The following is a 14,244-nucleotide window of genomic DNA, read 5'->3' on the forward strand; positions in this document are numbered from 1 at the left end:
CCCCTTCTCTCCACCCTCCTTGCCAAACCTACTGAATTCCACAGGTTTTAAGCCTCTCTCAAATGCTTTCTCTAAGAAGCTTTAATGGCCAGGAAGTCCAGTCCTCTCATTTTATAGATGAGGAACTTGAGACCCAGAATACACATACTTGCATAGCCAGTATGTATCAGAAGAAATACTTGAACCCAGGCTTTACTCTTTCTATCCACTATACCATACTGCCTGTCCTGCCTATCACAGTAAATTACTATTGATTGATCAATTGACTGAAGGAACCATCAGAGATAGAAAAGAGATGGTTAGAAAACCAGAAGAGTATGATATCATAAAAAGCTAAGGGAGAAGAGAACATGGAGAAAGGAAGAGTACCCTCCTTTTTAATACACATTATTTGATTTCCTCTAATGTGCTTATCATAGATTGTTTAATATTATAGGTCTTTGTGTATGTATCAGATCAGGAACAAAGATATTTAGTGGGGGTAGCTAGATGATACAGTGGATAGAGTAAAGGCCCTGGAGTCAGGAAGACCTGAATTCAAATCCAGCTAGTTACTTGTGATCCTAGGCAAGTCACTTAACACCATTTGCCTTGCCAAAGAATAAAGGCAAGAAACAAAAACCTTTAGTGGTTCTCTATTGCCCCCAGGAAATTCTTTTTAAATTTTTTTGGCAAGGCAATGGGGTAAGTGACTTACCCAAGGTCCCACAGATAAGTAAGGATTAAGTGTCTGAGGTCGGATTTGAACTGAGATCCTCCTGACTCCAGGGCTGGTGCTCTAACCACTGTGCAACCTAGCCACCCTAGGAAAAAAAAATTTGAACTCCTTAACCCTCCATAATTTGACTCTGACCTACTTTCAAATTTCCCCTTCATTTCAAATTTAAACCCCACTTCCATGCATTCTGTTTTCCAGCCAGATAGGACTAGTTATTTGCTCTCTGAACTCAATATTCAACTTCTAGTTTCAGATCTTCTCCATACAGGCTATTCTCCCTATCTAAAGAAGCCATCTCTAGCTATGTGACCCTAGGCAAGTCACTTACCCTCTATCTGCCTCACTTTCCTTATCTGTTAAATGGGAATAATAGCACCTACTTTCCAAGTAGGATGTTATCAGGTTGAACTGAGATATTATTTTTAAAGTGCTTGCAAACTTTGAAATACTATAAATCATCATAATCATCATCATTATCATTATCCCTTTCATGATGTCTTTCTTGATGTATCTTTTTTTTAACTACTTGTATTATCTTGGCAAGTCATTTCATGTTTCTAGCTCATTTTTATTATCTATGACATGAGAAGGTTGAATTAAATGACCTCTGAAATCGATTTTTTTAGGTATAATCTTCCTGAGTTCAAATCTGGTCTCAGATACTTTCTAGGTGGGTGACCCTGGGCAAGTCACTAAACCCTATTTGTCTCATTTCCTCACCTGTAAAGTAAACTGGACAAGGAAATGGCACACTACTCTAGCATCTTTGCAAAGAAAACCTCAAAGGAAGATACCAAGATTCAGCCATGACCAAAACAACTGAATAACAGCAATGACAGGTCTTGACCAAGGGGTCTTAAACTTTTTTATGTCACAGACACCCTGGGTAGTGTGGTGAAATCTGTAGAAACATGATTTTAAATGTATAAAATAAAATATATAAGATTATGAAAGAAATAAATCATTGTAAAAATGAAGATGTAATTTTTTTTTCCCATTTTAAGTTCATTTTAAGGACCCAAGTTAAGAGCCCCTGGTTTAGAAGCAAATCCCTTCAACTCTATTATGTGACAACGAGGTAAGAGCAGGACAGATTAATTCATTCAGGTATAAGTAGAAAGAAATCAGCCACCCCCCCCCCCCAACCCCAAGAAAGGCAAGGTAGAAAGGAAAAAAGAGGCGCAAAGGAGGGGAAGAGGAAAGGACATTCCCACTCTGTACCTGTTCATGATACTCGATGCCCATGCTGAGAGTATTGATAAGGATAGCTATCATGATCCCACGGCCAAAGTATTTACTGTCCACAATTTTTCGAAATGTTTCACAGATCAATGTCCAGAAGGCCAAAATGGAGCTGGGCTCTTGGCCCTGGCCCTGACTTGCCCCCCAGTGAGGGTCCCGGTGATCACCATGCTGGGTATCCTGTGTGAACTCATAGATGCCCTCACTATCTGAGTCAGGAAGCTCTGGGTCCATCAGTTCAGCTTCTCCCACCTGAGTTGGAGTACAGTAGGGACAGTTATCTGGGCCAGAGGCCCCGCTATCTGCCTTCCCACAGGGGCTGGAAATCCTGCAGGAGCCTTGACAGGAACCTGGAAACACAGGAGGTCAGAAGTCAGAAAGCTGTCCCTTGAGACAAGACCCCAGCCTTTATAACCACATTAATATAAAGAAAGGTAAAGAAACCCAGGAATAACAATTTCAAAGAAGCACAGATGGTCTCAAGTTTTCAAGAATCTTAAAAGATTGGAGCTGGATAGGGTATTTCAGAATCTAACATTCAACTCTTTCAATTACAGAAGAGGGAACTGAGGCTGAGAGAAGGGAAATGACTTGGCCAGTGTTACACAGCTAATTTGTGGCAGTGGTAGATCTTTTGACTCCTAGTCTAATGTTCTTTGCAGTAAACTATGCATCACCAACTTCTCAATTCCTCCCATCCTAATAGCTTATTAGTATATGAAAATCAAACAAAAAAACTATTTTAACAGCACTGGACTAGTCATGGCTATGGAATACTGGCTATAGCATTTTGTTTATGAAGAATATCTCTGGGAGCGCTAGGGTGGAGCAATGGATAGAGCACCAGCCCTGGAGTCAGGAGTACCTGAGTTCAAATCTGGCCTCAAGACACTTAATAATTACCTAGCTGTGTGGCCTTGGGCAAGCCACTTAACCCCATTTGCCTTGCAAAAAAAAAATAATATCTCTATCTTATTTGTTTAGTTTACATGAAAATGACTCTCCACTGCACCATTCATGTTTGTTTGGGGTTTTTTTTCTGTTTGTTTGTTCATTTTTGCTGAAGCCTAGTACATTGTAAAACTCTTCAGGAAGGAGGCTCTTGGATCCACCTTTGCCAGTAGATGAAAACCTTCTATTGCTGTCTCAACCCCATTCCAGCTGATGCCTGGCTATCTTTCTCTCAGACTCGAGGGTGTGGAGTTAGGAAGAACAGTGTAGGTATTAAGGAGGAGACAAAAGGGAAAGAAGGAAGGAAAGAGGGAAGGAAGGAAGGAAGGAAGGAAGGAAGGAAGGAAGGAAGGAAGGAAGGAAGGAAGGAAGGAAGGAAGGAAGGAAGGAAGGAAGGAAGGAGGGAGGGAAGGAAGGAAAAGAGGGAGAGGAGGGAAGGAAAGGAGGGAGGAGAGTGGAGAAAAGGAAGGAAGTAAGAAAAAGGAAATGAAGGAAGGAAGGATTATTTAACTCTTACTCTGGGCCTGCTTTACAAATATCTCTTTTGATTCTCACAGCAATCTTGGGAGATAAGGTGCTATTATTATCCACATTTTACACAGTTCAAAAAACTGAGGCAAACATAGAATAAATGACTTGACTAGGATCATACCACTAGTAAAAAGTAGTTGAAGCCAGGTCTTCCTGACTTCAGGCACAGTGCTCTATTCATTATACCACCTAGCTTCCTGTTAAAGATAAACAATAGGCTGATCTTGCTTTAAAGTTATATTCCCTGGATTACTCAGACTGCCTCAAAGGCCCTTCTTTTAGGAAGTGAGTATTTCTAGGGTCCACAGGTTGAAGTTCCTTGGTCTTGATGCCTGACAACATTGACATATCACATTACTAGAGTGATTAATGGAAATAGCTCTATGCCTGTTTTTTGTCAAATGGGCCTTGGACCACTGGCCAAGTCACTAAGAGATGACAAATAAAAGTGGTCATCTAGTACAAAATGCCCTCTAAGCTTCCATGATTATGACTTGTCTTCTCTTAGCATTTGTCAGATGTGGTTTAAGAGCTGGTAGAGACCTTTTAGCAAACACCTCATTTTACAGATGAGGAAATGGAGCCCTGGAGAAGAAAACTCTTTTGTGCAAAATCCCACAGGTAGGTAGTTAGCAGCAATTGTTGGGATTTTAACCCAGGCCCCTTGATTTGAAACATATTGGTCTTTCCATTAAACCATGTTCAATTTGCATGGCAGCTATTAATTCAAACTTATGCATATAGTATCTCACTTTATAAATTTTTAAGTCTGTCTCCTCTGTGTATGCTCTTCTTCCTCCGACAAATGGAAAGTTTTCTGAGGGGAAGAAAGGAGCTCTCTCCATCATCTTTGAACAATCCCAAAGGGTAGGGACAAGATATCTACCATCAAACAGACTAATCACTCCCCTTTCTCTATCTCTACCATCAGAACTCACACCAAAGGCTATTTCAAAGACAGAACCAATCCCCAGTCAGTCCCCATCTCCAAAATGCTCACCTGTGCTTTGTGTTTCCAGGAGCTTGTGCATGGAACTATAAGGTCCAGGTGGGATGTTGAGGTTAGTGAGAGTGGGGGGCCCAGAAGCAGGGACTGCCTCCACCAGTGCCTTTTCTTTTAGCACCTTGGGTGGGGATCTGGAGTGCATGGTGGGGTATACCTTTCCTCCACCCACATTCCTACCCAGACCCTCAGGAGAGGACCTGGAAGGGGATGCTTGGCAGCGCAGGGGCTCTAAGTGGCAATCAGCATGGTAGAAGCTATGTACGGATTCAGAACCCCCAGGAGAACCCCCAGGATGGGCACTGGTAGGGGGAGGAGGCAGCATGAGCCGACGTGTCTTGTTGGCATCACCATCACCAATCTCTGGGTTAGCATGTGGAGCTCTCAGGGTCCCATTGCCCAAGTGGTAATGGTGATGATGATGGTGATGGTGGTGAACTAGATGATGGATGGATGGGCGACGATGACGGGCACGGGAGCAGGTCCCACTCCCAGCAGGTTGGGTCTCAGAAGCTCCTCGGCCACCAGGACTGGCTAGGAGGCCAGCTCGAACCCCTACTGCCCTGGAGGCCTGGGCCAGTCTCCGGGCAGCCTTCCGGAGAATGTACACCAGATACTTGAGCAGCTCCTCATAGCAGCTGCCTGGTTCTGAGAAGCTGGCCAACGTGCTGGCATTGGACAGGAATCGAACCCGCTGCTCCTTCATTAGCTGACTCTCTCTCTGCTTAGTCTCTGAGAACTGAGTGGCAATCACCACCAGGCACAGGTTGATCATGAAGAAGGAGCCCACCTGATGGGAGGGAGGTTTCAGGGGAGAGTAGAAATCATAGTATCAGAACTTAAACTAAAAGGGGCATAGGGAGGGAGAAAGCATTTACACAGAGCCAAAACAAATATTATTTCATTTCACAATCACCTTTTGAGGTACAGACTATTATACCCCATTTTACAATTAAGGAAACTGAGGCAAACAGATATTAAGTGACTTGCTCAAGCCTGAGAGCAGATTTGAACTCAGATCTTCCTGATTACAGACCCAACTTTTCATCAACTATGCTACCATAGAAGACCAAATAATCCAATCCAGAAGCAATTGAGACTGAAAAGAATTAAGTATCTGGCCCAAGGTCACATATCAAGGATTTGAACTCTCTCAGTCTGAGTTCAATGTTCTTTTTAGAGAAGGGAAGAAATAGAGAGGATGAGTTATGGGAAGGGGGAAAGCATGAATTCAGTGACCCTCCCAGGGTTAGGCTGGGGAGGAAGAGATAAGGTGAAATCACATGGAATTATATAACCTTAGTATTTCCAAGTGGATTGGGTCCCTAGAAATCAGCCCCCCTCGGGTGATGGGGAAAGGCCTGAGGGTCAAGTCAGCTAGTAGGGATGGAGAAGGATAGCTAAAAATTCCAGAATTCTACTTCCCTTTCCCATCTCTTCCTGAGCCTGGTCCGGGACTGTTCACCACAGATCTCATGAGTCTTACTCCAAGATCTGCCAAGTCTCACCTGAGTTGGAACCAGTCCCACCCCACTGATACATCAATATTCCTATCCTGTGTGTCCCTTCCTTCCATGCCTCAGTTTCACCAGAAATCTGAGATGGCCACAACTGGGAAAACTATTCAGAATTAAGGACATGAATATTCATGATGACAAAGCAGATTTTTCTCCCCAGAGTCTGTCCTGATAATTATTATAATTAGCCTCATTACTGTATTTCAGGGCACTGTTTTGAGAGAGTTGTCATGAATGGGTGTGGGAGAATAAAAACTGGTTCCCCCACCTGTCTGCCTCTTTCACCTCTTTCACCTAGACCCTCTCCCCTGCCAGTCTTCCACCTCAAACAATCACAAAATTATGAATAGTGTGAAACAGTTTCTCCCTTTCAACCCAGAATGAAGACAACAATGGTCAGATGTCTCTGGCCAGGCTGGGCTACCCTTCTGTATACTTGACAGAAAAGAGGGAAGAAGGGTATCTCCTATCTGTCTATGTCACACTAGCTCTCTCTGTCTAGTTTTTCTCCCCACTGGGGTTTGCTGGGGACAAGAATGGTATCTTTTTCTACCTTTCTGTTTATCAGTCCCTTGTCTTTCTCTAGAGTAGGAATTTTTGACCTGGAGTTCACAGAACCTCTCCCTGACCCTGCCAAGTGGTTCATGGATAGATTGGATGGGGGAAAATTACACCTTTAGTTTCTCTGACATCTGACTGAAATTTAACATTTCCTCCAGATATGAAAGTAGGCAACAAACTATTATTCTGCAAAGGGATTCATTGGATTCATTAGACTGTCAATGGGGACCACAATCCAAAAACAGTTTAGAATCTCTACACTAGAGCTTATCCTAAGAGCTGGGGATGGAAGAATTCCAAAGGAATGACTCTTTCCTTCTAGGATAGACTATCAAGTCTTCTGCCCAACCCCATCTTTTCCCCTTCTCCCAAGGACTACCCAACCCCAAGACCCATGCCTTCCCATCCCAACCAGAGGAGCCACTCACAATGATGAGAAGAATGAAGTAGATGAAGTTGTAGAAGGAATGAGCATCCATCACAAAGTACATGATGTCTACCCAGCCCTCGAGCGTGATGACCTGGGAAGATGAAGAGACTTCAAGTCATCTCTTGGGAGCTCATGCTATGTGTGGAGGGGAGCATGAGTAGGAAGACTCACTGAGATGAGTGTGTGGTCCACACACAGTCTGGATAATAGGGGTCTATGCCCACAACCTTAAGAAAAACCCTCTGAGCTAGGATCTGAGTCCTGGGGCCCCGAATTCAGGGAGTATCTAAGGGGTCTGAGGTTCTGGAATCCAGGTCCCCAGCCTGCCTGTTTCCACACAAACACACCTGGAAGATGGCGATCCAGGCATAGCCTATATTGTCGAAGTTGATGGCTCCCTTGAAGGGGTTGTGTTCACCGGCAGAGCAGTTGGTATAATATTGGTTCCAGTTGACACAGGTAGTATTACTAGAGCTGTTGTAGGCATCATAATTAAGGCCACAAGGAGGGCCACCACCCCCTTCTCCTCGAAGTGTGGGGACACTTCGACAGGAACGCATCCCATTCTCCCGGGGTTGGGAGCAGATGAAAGGGCTCTCATCCTCATTCTCAGTCTGATAGTAGCGTTCTAGGTCCACACTGAGAGGGCTGTGGGGTGGGAAGGGAGTCAGGGATGAGGTTAGCAGATTGGGGAAGGGTGTTACAGGTAAAATCCAAAGTGGGAGCACAAGAGAGAAAGCTATAGGGGGAGACAAGGATGGAAGGGCACATGAACAGGGAATGAGAAGATGGAGGGCAAGGCACAGGAAAGCAAAGAAATAGAATGATGGGCAGTGGGATTTTAAAATTAAGGGGCAGGAAAATAGGCATGGACTGTGGACAGGGAGTAGCAGCAAGGGTAGGGGCATGATATCCTAGAGTTGGTGCATGAAAGGTCTATACTAGGGAACAGGGTGAGAAATATGAGGGGGGGAAAAACTGGAGGTCTGGAAAGAAACAGGGAGTAAGGTTGTTCAGGAAGAGATGACCTAACCTCCAGTCCCCAGGAGCCTCCTCCTTCCCAGGTACCCTAACCAATTTCCCCCATCCTTATACTCACATGCTGAAATTTTCTGGAAGGAAGCATCGGTTTCGAAGGAGCCCAGCCCAGAGCTGAACCCCCACAATGCCAAAGATGAAGAAGACGAAGAAACAGAGAAGGAGGACATTGCCCAACATGGGCAAGGTGTCTAGCAGCAGGGTGACCAGGATTCGCATACCTAGAGGTGGGCAGAGGCTGCACTGTGGGGGCAGAAAGTGGGGAGGCAGCAGGGAGACCCCAGAATGGGAGCAGTAGGTTAAGCATCCAGAGATAAAATTTAATCAAGGATTTCCTAGACCAGCCCAACCCAGATTGCCTTAAACTGAGGGAACTCTGAAGGAAAAAAGGGTTGGAGTCCATTTCTTTTCCTTTTAGGGAGAAGAGAACAAACATTTATTAAGTTTTTATTCTATATTGGTATATTCTATACCAAGAACTATGCTAAATGCTTTTCAAATATTGTCTCCTCTGATCCTCATAACAATCCTGTAATGCATGTACTGTTATTATTCCTAGTTCATAGTTGAAGAAACTGAGGTAGACAGTGGTTAAGTGGTTTCTCTAGCATCATACATCTGTAAGTATCTGAGGCTAGATTTGGGTTGCCTAGCACTCTATCTACTTCACCACCTAGCTAGAACAATAGCCAAATGATTTTTGATTACTTTTTACCTGAAGACCCTAGAATTCCTTCCTTCCCCTCTAAGTCCTCCTTTATTGCCAGGATATAAACCCCATCCATTTCTCTGCTCCCCTTCACTCTCTGGCTACTCTAAATGTGTCTGAATTGGATCAGTAGGGAAACAAAGGCAGAAAAACAAGGTCGAATGCTTGCTTGCTGGACCATTGCAGTCTCCATGTTGCCTATAACAGCATGCTTTCATATCTCCTGTCCCTTTACTCCCAATTTCAGCTCTTCATTTTCAGGATATGCTCTGTCTCACGTTAGACTCCACCAATTTGGAGTTCTGATCCCGTAATCAGAATGAATCAATAGACATAAACCAGACATTCACAGAGATTGATCTAAGACTGACATTTCCTTCACTATCCCCTCTCCCCCCAAATAATTGATTTTTTCTTCTCTCTGACTCTCTCCCACCCCATTAAAGGAAGGCTTTCCTTTCTTCCTCTTGCAGGTTTCTGACTCAATCAGACTGCTTTTGCATATGGTCTGAATCTGTCCTGACCCTTCCTTAAGTGCTTCCTTAGTGCCCAGACCTCTTTAAGAAGAGTTAGGCCTTCTGTGTTTCCCTCTCCACAAACAATTAACAGAATTGGACTAGCCATGTGACTGCAGCCAGCATCCCCTGCACAACATCTAGCCGCCCCCACCCCCACCCCCAGGTTTCTTCATTGCCTTCCCCTTCTCCCAAATCTACTGCACAGCAGCAGAGATCAATTCTTCAGGGTTTGCATTAAGGGAATTACACTGGTGGTTAGACAGAGGCCAGTAAATCAGCCATCCGTCATTTGAGGTGGGGGTGAAAGTGGGGGATGATACACCCGAGAAGTCTGGAGCTACTGTTAACACCAACACAACAGAACACCTGGAGACACATTTAACATTTGACTCCCCAGAGACACTTAACACTGCACCACCCAGAGAAACATAGGCACATAGTGTGTGAAAATAAACACACACACATACACACACACACACACACACACACACAAACATCCAGAGGCAGCTGTCATCACCTAGACACACACCAGGACTCTGACACAACCATCCAGAAGCAAAAAAACAACCTACCATCCCTCTGCCCTCCCCATCTTGCCTGCCCCACTTTCTCCAGGCAAGGTCCATCTATGTACTGGTTTATCTGTACAGGGCTCAGGACAGGGCCCAGCACCAAGACTTGGGGGTTTTGTTGGGGGATGGACAAGCTCAAGGGGGAAGGCAGTGAGTTAAGCTGCCAAGGCTGCTCTGGCCCCATACTCCAAAGCTTTCCCCATCTCTGGTTTAATTTAGATAATGGCTCTAGTGAATGTTCCAAATGGGGTGAGGGAGGAGGAAGGAGCCCACAGGCAAAGGGGACTACCACTGGGGATGTAAAGGAAAGTCACAGGCAAAGGGTGGGGGTGGGGTTCAAGAGCAACCCAGGCTGAGGACTGCTGCTATAGCTTTTCACTTTATCCCCTTCCATGTTAATGAAGCACAGAGAGGGGAAAAAAGGGGAAAGGGACAACAGTGCATCTTCTTGAATTTGACTCAAAAAAATCTGGAGGAGAGGTAATGCTCTAAGCCTTAATGAAATAAAAGAACAGTCTAAGAGAGATTTCCACATGTTCTCTATACCCCCACCCCACTTCCATTGCCCTACTCTTTTACTCTTTCTCCCAGATCACACTCCCTAAGCAATCAATTGTCACAGCCCCAGAGGCAGATTTCAAGTTCCAGTCTTACTGAATCCCTTTGATTTTCCCCATAGACATATATCACACACAGTCAACTGGTCTTGCCTCCCCCCACTCTCCTCCCTGTCCCCAGTCATCTTCTGGAATAAGGGAGCAGGTACTTTGGAGAGGAAGGGGAGGGGGCTTATTTTATCTTCTGCCCACTTGCCCCAGGGAGCGGATCACTCACTGGGGACTCGGTTAATTGCTCGAAGAGGCCTCAATACTCTGACAGTCCGAACAGCAGAGAAACTGACATTCTGAAGGTCCAGGGAATATTCAAGCATCCTGTAGGAGAAAGGCCAATTTATTCAAGGGACACTAAAGAGATCAGAATACTCAAGTCTACTGGTACTTCAGACAAGGGCAAAGATTAGACTCACAGAATGACAGAGCTAAAAGTGACTTGAGGGACTGGCTAGTCCAACTCAGTTTACAACTGAGGAAACAAAGGCACAGAGAGGGACTTGTTTAATGAGTCATAGGGTTGGTGACTCTGAGATCAACCTCTCTTGCATCTTAGAACAATGCTTTTCCCTCTTCTTACCCCAAGGCCCCAGGGGAGGTCATTTTTCCACCTGCTATTTCACTGGTGTAGGGAAGTTTCTCCATCAGTGTAGGGTGACACCTTCTCTGTAAGCTATAGTCTTACAGAATTTCACAGAACACTAAGTTCTATGAAATTCCCCAGTCACATAGGATAAGTCAGTCAGGACTTAAATCTGGATCTTCCTGGCTAGGAAGACTGCTCCCCATCTACTAAGCCACATTTCTCTCTCTCTCTCTCTCTCTCTCTCTCTCTCTCTCTCTCTCTCTCTCTCTCTCATAAATATATACAGAGGGAAACTTAGAGCCCTAGGGCAGAAAGGTGATTCCTTGGTGAAATCCCCAGAACCCAAATTCTGCTAGTTGAAGTGTGAGATGGTGCTTCCATACCACCCTTAGAGAGGATGGAAAATCACTAAGTAAAGTTGAAGAAATAAGAGGGAGGGAGGGGATAAGGAGCAGTTCAACCCAGATTCTGGGCCTGTGAAGAGTATCAGGAAACAGGAGGAGCTACTCCATCAATTGGCCTTGGACCTGGGAACCAGACCAACAAAGAGTTTCTAGAAGTTCCATCACTCACCCTGCAATGACGATGAAAAAGTCCAGCCTGTTCCAGGTGTCTCCCAAATAGCATTTCTTCCCGAAGATGCCCAAGGCAACCATCTTCACCACCATCTCCACAGCGAAGAAGGCGAAGATGAAGTCGTCAAAGGCCTGAGAGTGGGGAGGGGGCTGGGGTCAACTCTGAATGGGGAAGGAGTAGAACTAAGGAGAAGCCAGAGAGGGGAAGAGGAGGCCTGCTTCAGGAGGGCCGATGATGTTGTAGCATCGGGGGACTGATCACCCAGAGCAGAGATTTGGAGCCTGGGAGCTGGCTTTCCCAATGGCCCTGCAGCCGCTGGCCCCCTCCCCACCCCTAACACACCTGCAAGATCCGGCAGCGCTGGGAGTCGCAGGCGATGTCCTCGCAGGGTTGAAACATGCCCAGCGTCACGCAGTTCAACAGGATAACCAGCATGCTGACCCTTTCGAACCAGGTTCGGGTAGCGGTCAAGGTTGCAACTGGCCACGAGTTCGAAGTTAACGATTCACTCCCCCACTTCCTTTTTCTGTGCTACCCACCCACTCATCCGCTACAGCCCATGCAGGTGAGAAGGAAAAAAACATCTAAAGACGCAGTGGCTTCCCCGTAGAAAGATGTGGGGCAGGAGAAGAGCTCCACTATGGAGAAAACGCGGTCGGACTGGACAGATGGTCTGAGAAATGAATGGGCCCGTGGAAAGCTCCTCACCGAGTGCTCTGTATTCAGGATCCAGCTCAGCCCAGTCCCATTTCGGCCTCCATGGACTGACTGGTGGAGCCATCAGTAGGAGGGGGGAGTCATGGGGTTACAGGCCCAGACAGACTCCTGCCCTCCGGCACGGGCAGCGAACAGCTCGCACTCACATGGTTATGCACAGTCACACACTCCATCATACTCTCCTGAGAGAGGCGCAGCTTGGGCACAGCAGATCCTCACGGGGTGGGGGGGGGGGGGGAGCAGACTCCAGGGAAATTAGGGAACTGCTAAGGGTCCCTCCCCGCCAACCAAACTCAGACTGAGGGAAGGCTTGTTCTGTGGAGTTGGAGGAGGCGCCTGAAAAGGATTCTGCAGGGTTGAGGAATTCTACCCCCGATGGAGCAAAAAGCCATATATATGACTCGGACTCCAAACCTCAACTACCCTTCCTTGTTTTTTAAAATAGTAAAATGTCTCTGTCCTTGGAGGAGAGGGAAAGGGCCGGAGTAGGGGAACATAGAGAGTTAAAGGGAGGACTGAAGGTGGATGAAGGTTGGAGATTAACATAGAGAGTTAAAGGGAGGACTGAAGGTGGATGAAGGTAGGTGGCGTTGGAGATTTCTCCGCCACCTTCACCATTGAGATGCGCAAAGCCTTTTGAGGGCCAGCTCGGAACGCTGCCCTGAAGGCGAAGCTGTACAATAATCATAGTGGTAGAGGAGGCAAAAGCCCTGGGCTCTGCTGGGCCCACCATCCTTCCAAGTTCTCTAGCCCTCGCTCAATATTATTTCACAGTCCTCCCTACCCTAAATTCGGGGTCCAGCTCAGATCCAGGCCCACTGCAAGTCCTCGACCCTTTTCTTCCAGCCTCCCAGCATCGAACCGCTGGCACTAGGAAATGCCCCTTCCCATCTGTGCCCTAACAAGAATGATTTTTTCAATGGTTAACTGTCAGAAGCTAGGGGATTGGGGGGAAGGGGGGAGGAAAAGACGGGAAAGAGTGCTCTGTTTCCATGGAACCGTTTCTTTGAGTAAAGCCGAAGCTGGTGGATCTCTCCCCAGAGCAGGGGGTCAGCCAGAGTTCATGGGGCGGGGGAGGGGGTGCTGAGGCGCGGGGTGCAGGGTGAGCTGCCAGGCTTCCTAGAAGCTCTGGGCTCCCGACTTCCCTTCGCCCCCACTCCTGTTCAACTTCTCCCTGGAGTCTTTTTGGGAAGGAGGTCAGAGCCCAGAAGGGCTGTCCCGCCCTTTTTTTCCTGGGACTGTCCCCTCTTTTTCCCTACCCAGGAGGTGGTCCTCCCCCGTGGCTTTCCCTAGGAGGTTGAGGGTGGAAGAAAGAATTCAAAGGGAGGTTTCTAAGCTAGGAAAAAGGGTGTAGGAGTGTCTTGGGAAGCCCAACCAGGGTTTACCTGAATGAGAGTGGGTGGGTGGCTCTGTTTGGAAGAGGAGCCGGATGGAGCAGATACACACACAGCTTGGCAGGATGACTCCCATAGCACTTTGCTCATGCTTCTCTTACAACATTGGCCATACTCTGCCTGTAGTATAATTATATATGTTTCTGTCTCATTTTCTCTACTAGATTTTAAACTCCTAGAGGACAGGGATCCTGTCTTATCTATTTCTTTGTACCTCACCCCACCCCTATCCTCACAGTGTCTAGTGGGGATTAAGTTCAAGAATCAGTTGGTTTTTTTTGCTGAATGAATAAATTCCCCCTTTACACTGTGATCCACTGGAAACCAGAGGTGGTCTCCCATCTCAAGATTTTTCCCCTTCCTCCTCCTCCTCCTCCTTATGGTGGTGATGAGGAAACACTTTGTTTCCCAGGTTGGGATGGAGATGGGATGAGTGGGAAGTAAGACCATCAAAAGAATTTCTCCCAACCAACCCCCCAAAACTGCTGGCCTGGTAAGAGAGGAATACTTTACTTGTCTCTAGCTTGATGGGGAGAGGGCTGGGGAGGACTGGGGGTGGGAGAAATCACC

At 46.4% G+C, this 14,244-nt stretch overlaps 1 protein-coding gene across 10 annotated transcripts in view; it reads right to left on the bottom strand.

Moving 5' to 3' along the window:
* Positions 1-14,244, bottom strand: part of CACNA1G (calcium voltage-gated channel subunit alpha1 G) — an 89,018-nt gene that overhangs the window by 67,931 nt on the left and 6,843 nt on the right. For all 10 annotated transcript variants that reach the window (XM_074223728.1, XM_074223731.1, XM_074223733.1 and 7 more), the window contains 8 exons: positions 11,906-12,017; positions 11,561-11,694; positions 10,625-10,722; positions 8,053-8,212; positions 7,301-7,601; positions 6,952-7,044; positions 4,443-5,235; positions 1,940-2,310 (listed from right to left, as the gene is read on the bottom strand). In XM_074223728.1, coding sequence (XP_074079829.1) covers positions 1,940-2,310; positions 4,443-5,235; positions 6,952-7,044; positions 7,301-7,601; positions 8,053-8,212; positions 10,625-10,722; positions 11,561-11,694; positions 11,906-12,017 — 2,062 coding nt within the window. The remainder of the gene's footprint in view (positions 1-1,939; positions 2,311-4,442; positions 5,236-6,951; positions 7,045-7,300; positions 7,602-8,052; positions 8,213-10,624; positions 10,723-11,560; positions 11,695-11,905; positions 12,018-14,244) is intronic.

Source organism: Macrotis lagotis, chromosome 2 (assembly GCF_037893015.1).
Source record: "Macrotis lagotis isolate mMagLag1 chromosome 2, bilby.v1.9.chrom.fasta, whole genome shotgun sequence".
NCBI classification, from domain to species: Eukaryota; Metazoa; Chordata; class Mammalia; order Peramelemorphia; family Peramelidae; genus Macrotis; species Macrotis lagotis.